This window comes from Atractosteus spatula, chromosome 26 (genome assembly GCF_055471065.1).
Source record: "Atractosteus spatula isolate fAtrSpa1 chromosome 26, fAtrSpa1.hap1, whole genome shotgun sequence".
In the NCBI taxonomy this organism is placed as follows: Eukaryota; Metazoa; Chordata; class Actinopteri; order Semionotiformes; family Lepisosteidae; genus Atractosteus; species Atractosteus spatula.
The window spans coordinates 6,362,096-6,379,743 of NC_142731.1; the positions used below are offsets into that span (position 1 = coordinate 6,362,096).

A 17,648-nucleotide genomic window follows, 5' to 3' on the forward strand; every position below is an offset into this window, starting at 1 on the left:
AGTTGTGGGAATTGCCTATCTTATTTATGGCTCTTGCTAACAAGTGTCCGGCACTACACACTGTATCCATTCTGTCTCACACTGGCAGGAACAATCTTTGTAGTGAGTTCTGCTGTTCCCAGAAATAACCATCTAGACTAACATCTTATGAATAAGAATTATGAATGATAAAATCATTGTTCTGTTGTTTTTAATTGAAGCAGAATTAGCCTGCCCATTCAATATATAGAAGTTGTGCATGTTACATGAATAGAAACACCAATGGCTGTTAATTTACCTTATGGTTATTCATTCCTTTCTGAATGGAGTAGGACATGACTGCCCAGTCCTGGTCCTGGAGGGCCTGTGTGTCCGCAGGGCTCTTTAAAGCAGCAGCACTTGAAAAGCTGAGAGAAGCTGTTAAATTGGTTCAGTTAAACCCGTAACCAGCTGGTTTAGCTTCTTAAGAGCTAAATTGAATTAAAAATCTTCAGACACACTGGCTCTCCAAGACCTGGATTGACATGCCTGGAGTACAGAATGCTGCTGTTGAGTTGCCAAGACTATTTTAGTTTCCCTTTAATAACTCTCTCATCAAAGTGTTGATCTTTATAGACTTTCTTCTAAATAATTGGTTCATTCAAAATAATTTGTCCGATAAACAGTTCTTTACAATCTTCAGACAAAATCTGAACATGATTACAGTTTTATTTCAGTAAGAAAGTGCGCTTACTAAAATTGAAAGCTGTGTTTTACTACTCTTTTCCAAAAAAATAAAACCTAGCTTAGGCTGAGCATTGTGAACTGTATGGTTTTCTTCATGAACAGCAGTAGTGCAGATAGCGCAGCTGGTACCGTAGGTGTATGCTACTACAGGGAAGGTGGGGTTTTTGGAAAGACTGCTAGCTTGTCCTGTGAGCACAGAACAATGATGCACTGAAGGGCTGTTTCAGTGCCAGGGCCACGCCCTTGATGGCCTTGGAGTGGTGTTTCGAATTGCCCTGACTGACTGTCTGAATCTGATCTTGGCTTTTCTCTCTTTCTCATTCTGTCCCTCCCCCCCACTGCTCCTTTCCCCCAACCCTGCGCTGTCCCTCCCTCTCTGACTCAGACGTACTGGGTACGTATCCTCCATTAATACAGACTAGCGCCTCTCCTCTCATTGCACCAGCCTGTTGGTCGGTCTGTCTGTCTGCCTGTTGGTCTGTCTGCTTGCCTGCCTGTCTTCTCTATCTATCTACATGCCTGTACAAGAGTTCTAACATGCCTGTTGCTTGCTATAACAAAAGAGCAGCACAAGGTGACTCTGCTCTGCGCTTGACTTTTCGGGTTTCCAAGAACAAAACCCCTCACATCCAGGATGAATTCCAAAGCATTCATCCTTTTCACTCCAGTAGGAAATGAGCTCCCCTCTAGCTAAAATTTTAAAACGAAGTAAAAAAAACATCCCTCCCATGCGGTGCTTCTCTCTTAATTTGCTTTTACATTTATTTAAAAAAAAACAGGGATCTGTCTTAGCTTTTGAAAGTCCTGTGGATCTGAAGGTAGCGACCATATATCATGTTGAAGGAATCTGCGTGTTATGTTCTTTGTGGGTGCCATTGCTATGACAGACCTGTATTAATTTATACCAGCATCCACATCCAAAGCGCAGAATCCGGGAGCGATTGATTCCACCAGCTCATCCTTCATTGCATACTGTTGCTACCCCACCTAGGTCACAGGGCAGTGGTGTGTACCTCTTCCCACAGTCAAATGTGCAGCTCTCACTATTCCCTGCAGATGGAAGCCCCCCCCGGTTTGGCACACCCTGTTTCTAATGACTCAACATTTCCAGCTACAATCCCTGAAGACACACTACCTCACCATGCCCACCTGTCAGAGCCCATCAATCTGTTGATGCACTGCAGGCCCTATGGTGCTTTAACAGCAGGGATGAAGCCAGCTGGAGGAATAGGGACATCTCTCACTAGCCTGAAGTCCCAGAAGTCGCTATAGTCTTGAAAGAATGCCCCGAGAGGACCCTGGCCAGCTTCTGCCCACCCCACCCCTGTAGCACTCGGCACTACAGCTTGGGAAATACAGTCAGAGCTAGCTGGTCATGTGGCCCCAGGTTCGAACCAGAGATGGCTTAACCTTCTGAATGCCTTCAGTAATTCAGCTATGAGGGAGCCACAGATTTCTAAAGTTTGCTGACTATGGACTTTCCCGTGTGCTTTTGAAAGTGTTTAGTTAAGATCTTGTACCTCAGCTGGCACACATCATGCTGTTCAGGTCATTAAAATATAGTCCACTTCTGCCAGACTAGGGAGGCGCTGCACTCTGATGCACAATGGTTTACAGAAGCTACTCTACAAAAACAACAACTGGGATTTTCCAAGGGGTTTGACCTTCTGGAATGCTCTCTGGGCTCTGAGCCCTTTGTGTTTGGTTCCTTTCCACATCTGCACAGGATCTGAGAGACCTGTCATGTATTTGAGGTGAAATTGGTCTGCCTCCAGTTTGATGCCCTTTAGAAAAGGAGAGACCTTTTTTCTCAGAATCCTTAAAAAGACCTTTTATCTTTGCAATACAGTGTGCGTAGCTGAAAGTATCCCAGCTGTGTTATGGAGCATAATGAAGTTAGTGATGCTTTGCAAAGAAGGGAGCACAGCTTTTTTTAGATGCAGGAAGCTGGTTTTTCGTTCAAATGGGGAAAAATATAAGTTCCTTTGTGTGAGCCAAGCTGTAAAATGAAATATACTGTGAGTATAAGACATGGTAGAGGCTCTACAAAAATGATGTTAAAAGAAACCAAACACCGAAAACAGTTCAATTGTATAAAGAGATAATGCATCCCTTTACACTAGTCATACTCATCTGTCAGTACTCTGTTTGTTGAGAGAGGGCACATTCAGTAGCTCATTGAGTTCCACTGGACCTGCGCGTGCTCTTTTGTCCACAGATAAAACGCCTTACAAGCACAGTGATTCTGTGCTGCTTTCATTAAAGGAAGTGTCCTGAGCAATAAATAATTAAAATACCCATTTAAATTGTTGACATTGCAGGATCGAATATTGTATGTGTTCTAATGGCAGAAATTCAAATAACTTTTTGCTGTGATATGAAGACGAATTTCTAAATTAATCAAGCAGGTTTTTTTTAACAGACTACAAATATGGTGAAGGTTTTCCATTTTGTTTTTTTTTTCAGGAACAATTTCCTTGCAGACGAATATGCAATGTTAAAAATGTTCTCTCTACTGATGGGACATCCGGAATAGGGATTGGGAGTTTTGATAAAGAGGCTGGGTGGTTTTTTGTTCACTGAACAGCTCGGTTGGCAGTCTTGATTACTTGAAGGAGAACAGTTTACTTAAACCTCCAAATGATGCAAGAGATTATAGGATGGCCACCTATATCATCGTATAATTCCCTTTAAACACACAAACTGGTGTGTTCATTAATGGTTGCCTCGATGGGCATATTCTGCATTGAGGATTTCTGGTGCAAAGAAAGTCTCGCATATGTTTAACCTTACTGTTTGAATTACAAATTACTTCATATTTTGAATATTAAATTAAATATACAGTTTTACTTTTACTTGACTTTATTTTCATTCATTTCCTGTGTTGTCGTTTCAGCATTTTGTGCTGTTACAATATGCCGAAATGCAAGCATCAGTGTTATTTGTATTTTCTTATTCTTATTGTATTTTCATTTTCTTATTATTTCTTATGAAATATTCAGAGTAGAATATTCAGAGACAAAAGTAGTTAAGTTTGTGCTCCTTGACTCAAGTTTGAAGTTGAGGAAAACAGTCCTGTCAGATGCATCTTCAGTTTACTGATTATGTTGCTATAGAGGTTAGGCTTTCTGAATTACATTCAGCAACTGGCGTTTTAATTCTGCATATGAATATCAACATGTCATTGCATAGCATATTCCTCCTCCCCTGTTCCCGCATTTATATTAGTTAATCTTTTCTTATTCATCATTTTCTTAATTCATCTGCCCCTGCCTCCCTTTTGCTAATTGAATTTTCATTATCTCTGACTTATTTAATTTAAAAGCAGGAGGGCAGCCCTCAGGCCTCTTCTTAATCCTGACTGGCTGGACCTGCTGCTATTTCAACTCTGATAGAGAAGCATTTGTCAACTAAATGGAACAGAAAATGCTCAAATGATATCCTGCCACTCCTTTAAATAATTAATAACGAATCCTCAAATATCTATTTCCTACTCTTTGCCCTCTTCCGTTACAACAATAAGAGTGGTTTTGGGCTGCAGGCCTGTTTTGTTCCTGCTAAGGATCATAATTCATTTTTTATGATCAAGACAACGTTTCGGAACTCTGTTGAGAACAGGGTCTTAGGGGAATATGAAGAAGAATGAGCACATTGTGTTCCTGGCTGCTTCTTGAGTTCTCAGCATGCGCATGTGCAACTGTATGGGAAAATGCCTTCCACGCCTGCCCAAGCACAGCAGATGCTTAGGAGAGCCAGCAAGTCTCATTGTGCCCCTCTTCTGGAGGGTCTGACTCTGCTGAGTGAGTCTGGAGTGTTACGTATTTTGCCGACCTGAAACCAAGCCTTCAGAGAACCCCACTTCCCATTTTCAGCATCCGTGATTCATAATGCTGAAAGATGCGAGGGTATGCTGACCGTGAATGTTAACGCTGTCTTGCCATTTGCATCATTTCCACAGTTTCATGCTCCACAAACCCACACAGTGTGCGCTGAGTTGTGGTGTGTAGTCCGGGGGTCGCCAAAATGGCTCCAGCAGAGTAGTCTTTATTATCCCCAAGGCGCGATTTATTTGCCCCTCAAGGAGTGAAGTAGTTGCTCGAACCCTTTGGCCAGACGTCGCGGTTTCAACTCCAGGCTTAGGATTCGTGAACTGAGACCGGGGTTTTAAAACCACGGTGCACCAGTGGCTGAGTGCCACTAGCTGGGCACCTGTAAAGTGGCAGTGTGAGCCACATCGTTCCCCTCCATGATACGACTCTGATTCCCGGTGCCTCGCAGAGGGAAGCCTACGCAATCCTCCTGCCTCCCGCGTCGGAGGAAGGGTTCGAGTGGTAAGCTGAGTGGACCGAGCTTTTTAAAATGGCCTGCGCTGTCTTGCGGTTCAGAGACGCTCCTCGCACAGACAGGGGCACGTTCTGTGGGGGTTTCACAACATCTATGTTGCAGCACAAATCACAAAACGCAACGAACTGCGTCTCCCTTTGTTTAAGGAAAAACAAAGGTATTTTCCTCTCCTCGTTTGAAATCGGAATTTGAATGCATTCCGATTTTGGCGAGAGCTGGAGGCTTCCCGCATCAATAGGACTGGCGAAAGTCGGCTCCGTCCTCTGGGGTTCAGGCTGTGGCTGTGTCGTGTGCATTCCAGCAAGACTCTTGACACCGGTCCTCAGCGGAACTAACGAAGCTGTGCTGCTTATTTCACTGAATCAGGGCTGCCTGAGCCCTGCTCAGGGCCGCAGCCCGCTGAGGCCCCTGGCGCGGCGGCGGCTGGGGCGGCCCCTCCCGCGCGCCCTGGGGCCGGCCCTCACCCTGCCACTGTGTCCCCCTCGCAGCGGAAGTGCAGAGCGAGATCGAGCGGATCTTCGAACTGGCGCGCACCCTGCAGCTGGTCGCCCTGGACGCCGACACCATCAACCACCCCTCCCAGCTGGCCAAGACCTCCCTGGCGCCCATCATCGTCTACATCAAGATCGCCTCCCCCAAGGTAGGTGTGAGTGTCGTAGGTATCCGTTTCAAATGCTGACCACCCAGCTTTATCTATCGATCTCAGACTGTGAGAACTATTTTAAAGCTTCTGACTTGTTTTCTAAATCTTATACATGTATGTTTTTTTTTATTTGTCAAGGGTTTCATGTTGTGTCAAGCCCTTGACAAATAAAAGCTAAGGGCTGCAAAGAATTTGTGAAAGTATGTATTTGCAAAGAAAATTTCCCATCTGGACAAGAAAGGAAGGAAGGGAGTCTCTGTGACATTCAGTCATGATGATGACTGACTCACACTTTAGCTGGCACACTGAATGAGAGACTGAGATACTCCTGCACATGGAGAGTGACAACAGACCCTCTGTTGTTCATGTGCACCAAAACATCCAGGTGTTGCAGCATATGCCGCTTGTCAGCAACACTTGTCTGGGGGTATATTTTGACATAGCTCAGAAATCTTAGTCACTGCTTCTACATTTGAGTTGTATATTTAGCTGTGCTTGGTTGTGCTGTGCACATGTGCCCACTTTGTTTTTTTTTGGCACGGGCTTCTCTGTTTCACACTGTAGATCTCCTTGCTCTCCTGTCTCAGAGATGCTTAATGAGGCTCTAATGGGTATAAAGAATCCTGAAGCCCTGTTCTGGAAATATACTGTAATTTCTCTGGTGTGCGTGCCACGCTGCATAGCATTCCTCCTGTTGTTGTCAAGTTTTTTAAAGAAAGAAAGAGAATTTAATTCTGCAAATGCTACAACAAATGTGTAAATTGCAAATACAAACAAAATGCTAAAATAAATGCTTGTCATGCAGGAGCTACCCTAATGTGACAAGCCCTGTTACCACATTGAGAGTGATGTGAGGAGAGCAGGAGGGATGTCTTTTCCTCAGCGGCTGTGTGGCATTGTTAAACAGTGCTGTCTGGTGCACACATGGCTCTCTTGTGTACAGAGCTCACTGCTTGTGCTGAGTTCTGTTTAAGTTGAGTGTTAATTTCGTTGTTGTTGCTGCTGTTCTGTGTTTACATAGGTCAATATGTCTTTGAGCTGGAGCATGCAAGCAAATAAGCATTTCATTGCACTTGTGCATGTGTAAAATAATCTGAACTGTGAACTCGTTCAGTAAAGGGACCCGCCTGGACTCGTTGCTGGCTGGTAGGGACGGGTCTCCCCTCCAGGTGGCGCTGCAGGTGTGTGGGCGTCTCAGAGGAGTCTGCCCGCACCTCCCCTTTGTCTCGGTGTGGGTGCTTGGTCTGTCTCTGTGAGCTGAGTGTGGGTGTGCAGGCACAGAAGAAATAATCGGTGCTTTCTTGACTTTTAAAAGCCGGTGTGGTGTTCGGTTGTTCTGTACGCTGGGGTGCAGAAGGGGGATGTGCTGTACACGTTGTGTTTGGTGGGAGTCTCCTGAAGGGACAGCTCCACACCGGGTGTCTGTTTTGCCGCTGTGCCTCAAATGGAGGACGGTGTTTAGCTCTCTGTGCTCTCACTGCAGGTGCTGCAGAGGCTCATCAAATCCCGAGGCAAATCCCAGGCCAAACACCTCAATGTGCAGATGGTGGCAGCAGACAAGCTGGCCCAGTGCCCTCCTGTAAGTACTGACCCCCTGCTTCTTTCAAGTCCCTCCTTCTGACCCGTGCCGCAGTCCGTCTCCTGGCTCTCCCGTCTCAGAGGTGCTCAGAGAGGCTGACCTGGCAGCTGTTGAACGCAGCTGTTCTGAAAACAGACTTCTTGGCATCGTGGCATTCCTACTGTCTTGGCGCTTTGTATTCAGAAAAGAGAACTTTGAGTACTACGGAGATTATGACTCCCTCCACCACCGCCATCTATCCCCTTACTGAAAAGACGGTTTGCCGGATCGTCGAAAATCAAAAACAGCGGCTGCTGAGTGGCACAGCCAGTTAAGACTCTCGCTCGGAGTGAAGGCTGAGCTTTGTGGAGTGGGGGGAGCTGTGAGTACAGCCCTGGGCTTGTGTTTATGCCTGACCAGGATTCCCCAGGAGGTGGCGTAACCATTGGCAGAGCTCTGCCAGGGGCACAGTTCGGATTAGTCACCCTGGGCTTTCTCGGCTCTGAGCGAAACACCTTCCTGGGCGCCGGCAGGCTCGGCGGTGCTGGCAGTGAGGGAAGCACTGCTCCTCCACATGGCGCTGAGCGTCTCCCAAGGCGCTGGGGGGGCCTGCAGGGCGTCAGAAGACGAGTGACTCTGACGCGTGGGCGGGTCGCAGGAGGCTGTCTGCCTGTTCGGCAGCAACGCCAACACAAAATAAACTTAAAAAGCTAGAAAAGGGAAGGCAGATCTCACCAGAGCCCACAAGAGAAGCCTTTTGTCAATCCCATGAGTCACTTAGCAATTTTTGCTTGTTTATTTAATTGTCCCTTTTTTGAGTGGTGTTTTGAAACACAGTCAGTCATGGCCTATGGGAAGGCTGGATGCTCACCATGGCTAAACCGAATCCCTCACTCCCCCCTCCTTTTTTCTAACCCCTGCTGAATATTCCAGGAGCTCTTTGACATCATCCTGGATGAGAACCAGCTGGAAGACGCCTGCGAGCACCTGGCCGACTACCTGGAGGCGTACTGGAAGGCCACGCACCCCCCCAGCAGCAACCCCCCCCACCCCCTGCTGAACCGCACCATGGCCACCGCCGCCCTGGCCGCCTCTCCTGCCCCCGTCTCCAACCTGCAGGTACAGGTGCTGACCTCGCTGCGCCGCAACCTGGGGCTGTGGGGGGGCCAGGACGAGGCCCGGGAGGAGGAGCACGCCCTCTAGATGGGGAGGGGGATGGAACAGCGGGGCTCCTGGGCTCTCCCCCCACCCCCGACCTGCAGTGAACAGGGGGAGGCGCACACCGCTCGGTATAGAGAAGAGTCACGCAGCTAGGGCAAGAGAAAGGCACTGGGACCTCTCCATACCGAGGCTGTTGGGCCTCCATGCTCCCCAGGCAGCTCTCAGCGCGAAGACAGTGGGGCTAACGTACTCACTCTGGCGTACACACACACTCACACTGGCACGCGCACACTCACACTGGCACGCGCACACTCACACTGGCCCACACACACACACACGCGTGCGCGCGCACACACTCACACTGGCCCACACACACACACACACACACACACACACACACTCACACTGGCCCACACACACACACGCGTGCGTGCGCACACACTCACACTGGCCACACACACACACACACACACACACACACACACACACACACACTCACACTGGCCCACACACACATGCACACCCATGCGTGCACACGCTCCTGAAACAGACAGCAACCTCATGTAGGATCCGCGTGCAATCACACAGCCAAACTGAGAAACCTGGCGTCATTTAGCACAATTGTCACAACAGCCCCCTGGGATACAACTATTGATTTCTGTTGAGAAACCCGGAACTGTTTTACTCAATAATATCCGTTTTTTTTTTTTAGAGGTCCATAAAATTTTTAATTTTCTGTATTTTTTTTTTTAAAAGGGCCATTATGGTGTCATAGTTTTGCATAGAAATGGTTTCAAAGCAGCAAACACAATGCAAGGCTTTGTTGTACAATTTCTTCTTAAATCTTACTAAAAAAAAAAGTGAACATGCAGTTCAGGGAAGTAGTGTGTGCGGTAGGGAGAAAAATCTGTTTCATTTGAAATTCTAAAAGCATTTCAGGAGAACATTAAATTGCCACAGTATATATGTCAATTATGTGGATTGAAAGAGTCATCACAGAAAAACTAAATCCAAATGAAAAAAAACTCCAGTCCTCCTGAGCTGCATTTATGAACCTTTATTTAGTGTGATAAGAAGACATTTAAAACCGCAACTGAATACCTAGGGCTGCTTTTCGCAAGTGCAATAATCCCAAGAGCGTAGTTACGTTTCTGGTAGCTGCCTGGCCATTTAAACAAACCGTTGCTTCACCAGAAACATGTAGACAGAACTCTGCTGCTTCCTTCCTCCGTGACACCAGACGAGCTCCCTCAAGACCCCTGGGATTGTTCCTGTACTTGTGCCTGCTTGCGTTCATGCGGCTGCTGTGTTTTCCAGATTGGGAAGCCCAGACTAACGAGATAATGACCTGGTTTGTTTATGTCCAGTGCAAATAAACAGGAAGCCTCCTCGTGCGTCTTAACTTCCTTTCAGCATTTGCGTTGCCGTCCGACGAAGCACACAGCCCTGAGTGATCCCATCAACCCCAGCCATAACCATTTCCTTAGCATCCCAGCCCACCGTTGTGGAATAATGAGACGGCATCAGAATGCAAAGAAAAACTGAACTAAAAAGCACTTTTAAACAGTGCCTCAAGTTTCTTCTTGACTTTTTACGTTAAAATTGCACGTCCATTGTTGGATTATCATACAGAAGAAAAAAATAGAATCAGATAAGTGACTGTATGTGACCAAACTCTTAATAGATGCAAACTGCCATATGATACAGGCAAATGGACAGACAAATGCTACATAAACTTTATTTTCACCCCACTGCCACCTGTTTTAATAATCAGTGGCCTCCGGTTTTAAGTGCTGAATACACTTGTTGAAACTTTTATTTGAAGTTTACAGATAATAATGTGTATGCTGCTCAAAATATTTTTATATTCCTTAATAAAAAATAAGTATGAAAAGGGTTTTATTTGGAAAACAATTCTGAAAAACTTGTCTAATGATATGAAGGAGATTTGGGGTTAAAACCTACCTCAAGATAATGAAACCACCCCCCCTTTAATTTCTCACAATTCCCCTTTAATAGTGAATTCGCATTTATTCATATTTTAATTGATTCTTTTCTGCGAGAATCTGTTTTGTGGTAATCGATGATTCATGTTTGCTACATTATTTATTGATTGATTTATGTTTAACAGCATCTGCAAATACTTTTTGACTGACTTGCTAATTCAGGCAGTGTGAGGTGTTCGGTTTGAATAACATTTGGAAATGAAAGTGTCAGAAGGAGAGAATAATTTTATGTTTTGTGGTTGTGCCCTTTGATCTCCTTACAGCCTTGATTATGTCTTTGTGTTTGGGTGTTCCTTACCAGCCCTTGATTAATCCTTTCGTTTGAAATTATGCAGTGCAAAATGATATTTGCATTGTGGGGGCTGGTGTTGATTTAAGTACTGTACTAACCAGCCTAATGATAGCTGAAGGTACCTTTAGCCGTGCTTAGTGCAACTGCGGAACTGTACGTTTATTTCCAGCTTTGAATGCTGAATTATCTCCATCTCCCAGATCCGTCTAAACTTTTTGTTTTTCACATCATCTAATGAAGTCTGATGTCAGGTCTGTAATTCTCACAGAGACTGAGCTGTAATTCATTCCCATGGCTGCTTTTAAATCCATCTGCTTCTGAGTATCACACAAGAGAGGCCAAAGAGGCCCCCGTTTTCAATTAACAGGATCTTAATTCTGCATAGTGCAAGTAGCTTAATTTCCGAACAGCAGTAAGCACAGCCCAGCAGCTCTGTGCTGTTGGTCACCTCACATGTCAGGCAGTGTTTCGCTTCCTCCTTCCTCTCCAGCAGTTCCCTACAGGTTTTGCAGATTTTTCACAATCTGAAAGCGGGTTAGCCGCGTATGTCATTGGGTTACAGTAGAGCTGGTTAAGGAAGTAATTGCCTGCTCTCCCCCACTGGCACATGAGATTAAGATGCGCTGAATTTGCTTTCAGCTCTGGAGGTCTGGGAGACGCTCGTGTGTGTTTTGGACGGCGTGTCTAACTGACTGATGTGCCTCCTCTTCAGACTAACTCACTGCCTGTGCTTGTGGCTGTTTTTGTTTTCTCTCCTTGCATGGTGTGGTGTGGACATGCTCTGCCTTCCTGCTGTGGCCGGGCCAGGGCCCGTACCTGGTGCACGGAGAACAGAAGCGGGACGGGCCTCTGTCTGACAGAACCGGGCTTCACGACTACCAGGGTGACCCAGGGGGCAAACAGCACCACCACCAGCTGTACCTGCGCGCGTCGCGAGCGCAGTCGCGGGGCGGGGGGGGCCGCGGGCTGTCGAGGCAGGACACCTTCGACTCGGAGACGCAGGGCAGCCGCGACTCGGCCTACACCGAGGCGGGGGACTCCTGCATGGACATCGAGACGGACCCGTACGAGGAGCCCGACCCGTACCGCGGCGGGGCCCGGCTGCACCTCAGCCAGCACCAGCACCGCCAGGCCTCCTGGGAAGACGAGGGCGCCGAACCTGACCAGGAGAACCTCAACCGGGCCGCCCTGCACGAGCAGCAGAACCGGGCCAAGGTCCGGGAGAGGTACTGCCAAAGCCAGGAACCCAGCGAGCCCAATCTGGGCCACAACAAGAACCAGGAGGACTGGGGAAGAGACGTCTACATCCGCTAGTCTGGCACACCGGCTGACAGCCTGATGAGCAGAGAGGATCTCATTCTAGAGGGCAGAGGTACAAGTGGACAGGGGACGAGCTGCAGTGCTAACGAATATAAAAGTCATTTTACTAGAGCCTCGTGATGTTCAGCTTTCTCATTCTAGAGCCCTTGCTGACTTAGAACAAAAGAACATTTTTGCCAGGCTCCTATAAAATCATATTTTGTAGCACTGTACACTACGAAAGGGTGCAGTAAGGATGAACTGGGGTGAACAAATTCATACGAGTTGCGGGGCTTATGCCAGGGAAGGCTCATTGATCTGGCACCTGCTGGATGTAACCTCGGGCAGCTCTTCAAGATGTAGCACATGCTTTTCAAAGACACCTTGTTTTTTTTGGGGGGGGAGGGAATCGGGGGCAAGGTTGAGTTGATCTTACAGGACATTTTCTCCGCAGATTGATATTGGATACACCTAACATGGGTGTGTTTGGTAGCAATGTAAACAAAACACCAAATCATTGATTCACGGCATCTGGCTTTCACACCTCAAAGTTTAGAATCGTCAAGAGTCAAGAGTCCGTATTTAAAGTTCACTCATCAAAAAAGTGATTTCAGACTCAAGCTCTTCGAAGACTTAATCGGTGACATTGAACGAGAAAGGGAGCATCAAGATTTTAGAGGTTTATTTTTCACTTGGACGCGAAACTAACGTCGGCCAATATAAAGGCCCGTGGATTTCAGCTGATGGCACAAGCCGGTTTTCGGATCTTGTTCTTAATTATTTCTTTGTCGTTCGGGTGAACATCCATGAGAGCTGGAGCAGGTTTCAGGCTAGGACAGTGTCTGTACTCTGTGACTCAGACTCCGCTTCTGTCTAGTGGCTTTTTTGGCGCCAACCCCCCCACCCCCCCACCCCCCAAATCCTTGCCTTTCTTCGTTTTATTTTTCTATGAAGAGACTCTCTTAACCCTGCCCTTCGTCTCTGCTCGCAAGCGCAGTACTGTTAGATCCTATCTGCCTTTCCTGGCTGTTCTAGTAACCTGCCAGCAGAGGGGGTTGCAAGCTTTGTTTCTTCTGGAGTCTGTCAGCTTCTGCTCAGCATCCACAATCACGATGCCCCTTCTCACTTGATCCTGGATTTCTGGTCCTTTGCGGTTCATCCCACGCCTCATCTAAGGCTGTCAGCTAGTTTTCCTACCCCAGTATCCTCAGCTGCTCTTCAGTGGATAAGGGACACAGCCTGGGGTTAGTACTCAGGAGAACAGAGACTCTAACTATGTCTTCTACAGTCCTGTCCAGCCCTGTTTGATTGTGATACATACTGTACCTATCTCGCCTATTCTTCTTCCTGGTTTCCGAATTCTGGTTTTGCCCAGGTGCATGTTGCCAGCTCCAAACTCCTCATCTTAGCAAGCTTCTTGCAAGACACTGGGGGAAAACAAACAAGCTATTTCCCCATCTCCCAGGATCTCTGTTTTGTTCAGAGATGAATCTGTGTCTTCAGGTGACAGCCTCGCTCACCTTCTTCTGAATACCACAACTATCAAAGGGAAAAAACCTCCAACTTCGGGTGCCTGATTGTAGCAAGATTTTTTTTCACTTTTGTCTTGGAGATTTTAGTTAGTTTTTTTTTATTTCAACTTAAAAAAAAAAGACAAACTGATCAACCTAATTTTAAACAAAAACAACAACAAGGGACAAAAAGCAAGCCGGGTGTCTTTAAATGAAGCGGGGGAGTAGTGTGAGAACAGGAGCTGCTCTTCTCTGTGCTGATTATACACAAACAACAGACATGGAGATACAGGTGCCACATCTCAGTGCCTCAGCCTCGCACCTCAGTAACGCACGGACACCAGGATAGATGGGAGAGGAGAACGGGAGCAGGTTTTCCCATCACGCTGGACACACGGGCACACTGCCACCGGACACACGGACACACTGCCACACCGCCCGTCTTTGGGAATGAGGGAGCTGGACTCCACCTGAACAAGTTCTGTGGGGATGAGGTGTCAGCCACACTGACAGCTTTACAAGGGTCACCCAGACATCTGATTGTCTTTATTAGGATGTTAAAATTCCCTGCCTTTATGGAACTGGCATGTGTGTAAACTTAAAAAAAAAGAAGAACAGCAGGAAAATCAAATGTGAAAAATGCCAGAGCTGTCAGAGTGATTCTCAGAGCTGTCTAACTTAATTATCTCTTAGTGTATTGCTATATACAATAACTGGAGTCGGAATATCTGTGTTAAGCATTTAGAAATTGATGATTTGTTTTTAAAAAGGGCCCATTTCTCTGCTAAATTAGGGTATGTTGACAGGAGTTCAGACAAAATATAACATTTGTAGTTCGTTTTTATGCAGAAGTTTAAAAATACAGTTGACAATTGACCAAACATGCTACTGAGAATGTAAATAGGTGTCCTGCAAGCCTGGGCACTGTTGTAAAGCCTTTGAAACAGTTGGTGCACTGGTATGAGTGTCCACTACAGCGCTTTGTAGCTTTGAAGTGAAGTTGCGCCAACTTTTAAGTCAAAGCTATGTGCATTAACTCCACCATGGTTTACTTACAGTTTGTACAGTGATCTGGGCTAAATCAGTATTAAAGCCCAGCAAACGTACCCACAGGTGTCAACAAAAAATATTCAGGACTGTAAGCAACATTTTTCCTCACTTTCCTGTTCAGTCACATTGAAGTCTTGGAGCTAGAGATTTGTTAGCCCTCTTTAATGATGTTGTGATAGTGTGTTCTTTGTGTATGGAAGCCCAAACCTCCAGGTTCTGTAAGACACCAAAAGAAGACTCGGGTTCGAGTCCGCTCGGTGGATCAGAACTGCATGATTTCTGAAATGGGCTCCGGGGTGCAGGATGTGAGGCCTTGATGCCTGCTTTCTCCAAGGCTTACTCTCACTTAACAAGCTGTGAAAATCAAGCCCTTTCGACTCCATCGTCTGTCATTAGTGCTACATACCAGCGCCTCAGTGGATCCCAGTGCGAATGTAGTAACTGCATTAAAGGCGTGGTCGAGGACTCTGAACTGAAACTCTAGCTTATAGGCTCACAGCAAGCTGGAGTTTTGTTTCAGTCATTATTGTGATAATTGTGGGTTAAGGCCCCTTACTGCCATGTTCTCCTAGCTTTCTTCCCCTCTGTAATGGTTTCAGAAGTGAAACCAATTCACAGACTTAATGTAGAAAAGAGGGACTAGTGATCAGTCTCACCTTTGCAAATATTTGCAAGCTTGGAATGATTTTGTCTACAATCTTTTGCGGTACAGTTGCTAAATTAGTAATCAGGATAAAAAGGCTCTGATGATGCGGGGCCCATGTGTTTTGTATCATGTCTTACTGTTTAATGTATGCATAACGGAAGTACACAGTTTCGAGCCTATATACTGTATACAGTAAGTAAATAAGTGCCTGTTTGTGATGAGTTACTGTTAAGGGTATGGTCATGATGTTTACTTTTCATGAATCCGATTAGTTAAGATGTAATTTTTCATGTTTCTTCTGAAGTGCCAACCATGCACGGATTTATCTGAAGTTTAGTGTCAGGCACCTGGCTGCATGTTACCTTGCTGAAGCATGGAACCTGAAAATGTCTCTGTACATAGCACAAGGAACTAAGGTCCCTGGTTGAAACAAAATCCTGGCATGTTGGCAGAAAATTGCAAAAGAAATGGGAGTTTCAGCTCTCTACCGATTTCAGATTGGTAATTTCAGATCTCTGCAATGGTGACAAACCTCCACTATCCCAAGTATTACTGTCCTCTGAATGTCTGCCCTCCTACGACAAGGGCATTTTACTGAGTCTACCAACTGAGAGAAGCTGAAATTGTTTGTCTCACTGTGTGTGTCTGAGCACGTCTGAGTACCTGCACCGGAGATCAGTCTGAGCCCACTCTGCAACAGCAGTGATGTGCAGAGGAAAGTGGTCCTGAGAAAGCAAAGTAAGAAACGTTACTGCTCTACAAGGTCCTAGACGCAGGTTGCTATCATCACTCAGCCAGATGTCCGCACACCATTAGTAAGTGGCCAAGAAGGCTCCAGGAGCACAGAAACATGCTCACAGTAGGCCGCCTACAGGGCTAAACTCTCTGTCCATGAGGAGAGACAGAAGAGTCACAGAGGCACCTTCATCAGCCCATTGCAAAATTTTACACAACACTGCAGTTGCTGTCCATTGGAGACCTCTGTGATCAACTGCCTTTCTGAGCACACTTTCCCCTGACCAGCCCAAACACAGGCAACTTGGACCAGTTACCATACAATGTGGTTATAACGTAACAAAAGAATAAAACAGCTAAATAACCACAGATCCTTTACATGAAAACTTTTTTAAAAATCCAAGTCTTCATTAAGTCCATAAAGTGGGGAAAATACAGTATTTAATCCAGAATGCCTTGCATCCTTTTCTTAAACATTCAGATTACCTGATCTGATGGTTTTTATTGACGAATTCAGTGTCTTTACCAAGACAGAGATCGAGCTGAGCTTCACTGAACTGTACTGATACAGGATTCTAAAACTCTTTACTAAATATGGTGCTCCTGTGTCCTAGTTTTAGTTTAGGAATGCAACCCTTTTAGAAAAATGTTTTTTATAGTGCTTTTTTATAATGCTTTTGCCCTTTTTAAAACAAGTTATATTAAAGTAAAATTGCATTAGAAGCCCACATATTCTTGAACTGTCACCAGGTTTCAAGGCTGTATTTTCACAGAGGGAGGCCTTTCTCGTAATCACACTGGCTTCCTGTTGGACTGCAGACAGTGACCAGGCTCCTGGTCCCTGCTGTTGCATCTTTCAGACGTGCTCCTGACACACTCAGAGAAACAACAAAGAAAATCACTTCTTAAGACGGTCCATCTTGATTAGATTAGAAGGGTGTAAATGAACTGGCCTTCAGGAAGTGTATCCTTGTGTTGCTCCTGTTTCACACAGGAGAGCAGATGTGTCTGTTCTCCACTTCGACACTCTGGAGCTATGAATCGTAGTGCAGGTCCTGTTAGGCTGCAAGTGCAATCTGTTTTGAGTGCTTCAGGCTCAGAAATGGGGGATCCTTACTGGACTGTGTCAAAGAGAGCAGGGCATAAATACAGACCACCTAGCTGCTCCTACCTCACTGCAACTCACAATCAGGCAAAGCTCACACAGCCTCCTGGACCAAATACTATAGTAAATCCGTGGTGGGAATTTCTGTTTATGTGCATTAAAGCCTGGGTATTGTTTCTAGCTGACAGTAGCCTGGACTTCCCAAGCAACACTGCACAATTGGCTCAGCATCTCCTGGGGCAAGGGCTGGGGCTGGTCAGTCACAGAAACACTGGCCTTTGAGCCTTCCCACGTGCCTGCAGAATCATGGCGACATCACTGAGGGACCGGCCTCTCCTCCAGTCAGTGCTTTACCTCCTCTATGTCGCTCCAGAGCTTGTTGCTCGTCAAGTCCTGACAGACCCGACGTCTGGGCATGTCAGGGGAGCCTCTGAACTTCCTCTTTCTCCCCTTCTGGGCTCAGGGGTCGTAGCTGTGAAACAGCTACCACTACTGCCAAACTCATTGGATTCATCAGAACAACTGGTGGTTGGATAGACAAGAGGTTCCTTCCACTGTCTTGTTTGTGAGTGTATGTCGCTTGAACAGGACAT

At 46.2% G+C, this 17,648-nt stretch overlaps 1 protein-coding gene across 1 annotated transcript in view; it reads left to right on the forward strand.

Moving 5' to 3' along the window:
- cacnb1 (calcium voltage-gated channel auxiliary subunit beta 1) overlaps nucleotides 1-12,151 on the forward strand; it is a 35,584-nt gene extending 23,433 nt beyond the window's left edge. The window contains exons 10-14 of the mRNA XM_088905952.1: nucleotides 5,538-5,689; nucleotides 7,176-7,271; nucleotides 8,184-8,369; nucleotides 9,825-9,941; nucleotides 11,436-12,151. Coding sequence (XP_088762078.1) covers nucleotides 5,538-5,689; nucleotides 7,176-7,271; nucleotides 8,184-8,369; nucleotides 9,825-9,941; nucleotides 11,436-12,023 — 1,139 coding nt within the window. The 3' untranslated portion in view covers nucleotides 12,024-12,151. The remainder of the gene's footprint in view (nucleotides 1-5,537; nucleotides 5,690-7,175; nucleotides 7,272-8,183; nucleotides 8,370-9,824; nucleotides 9,942-11,435) is intronic.
- The last annotated feature ends 5,497 nt before the right edge of the window (nucleotides 12,152-17,648 follow it).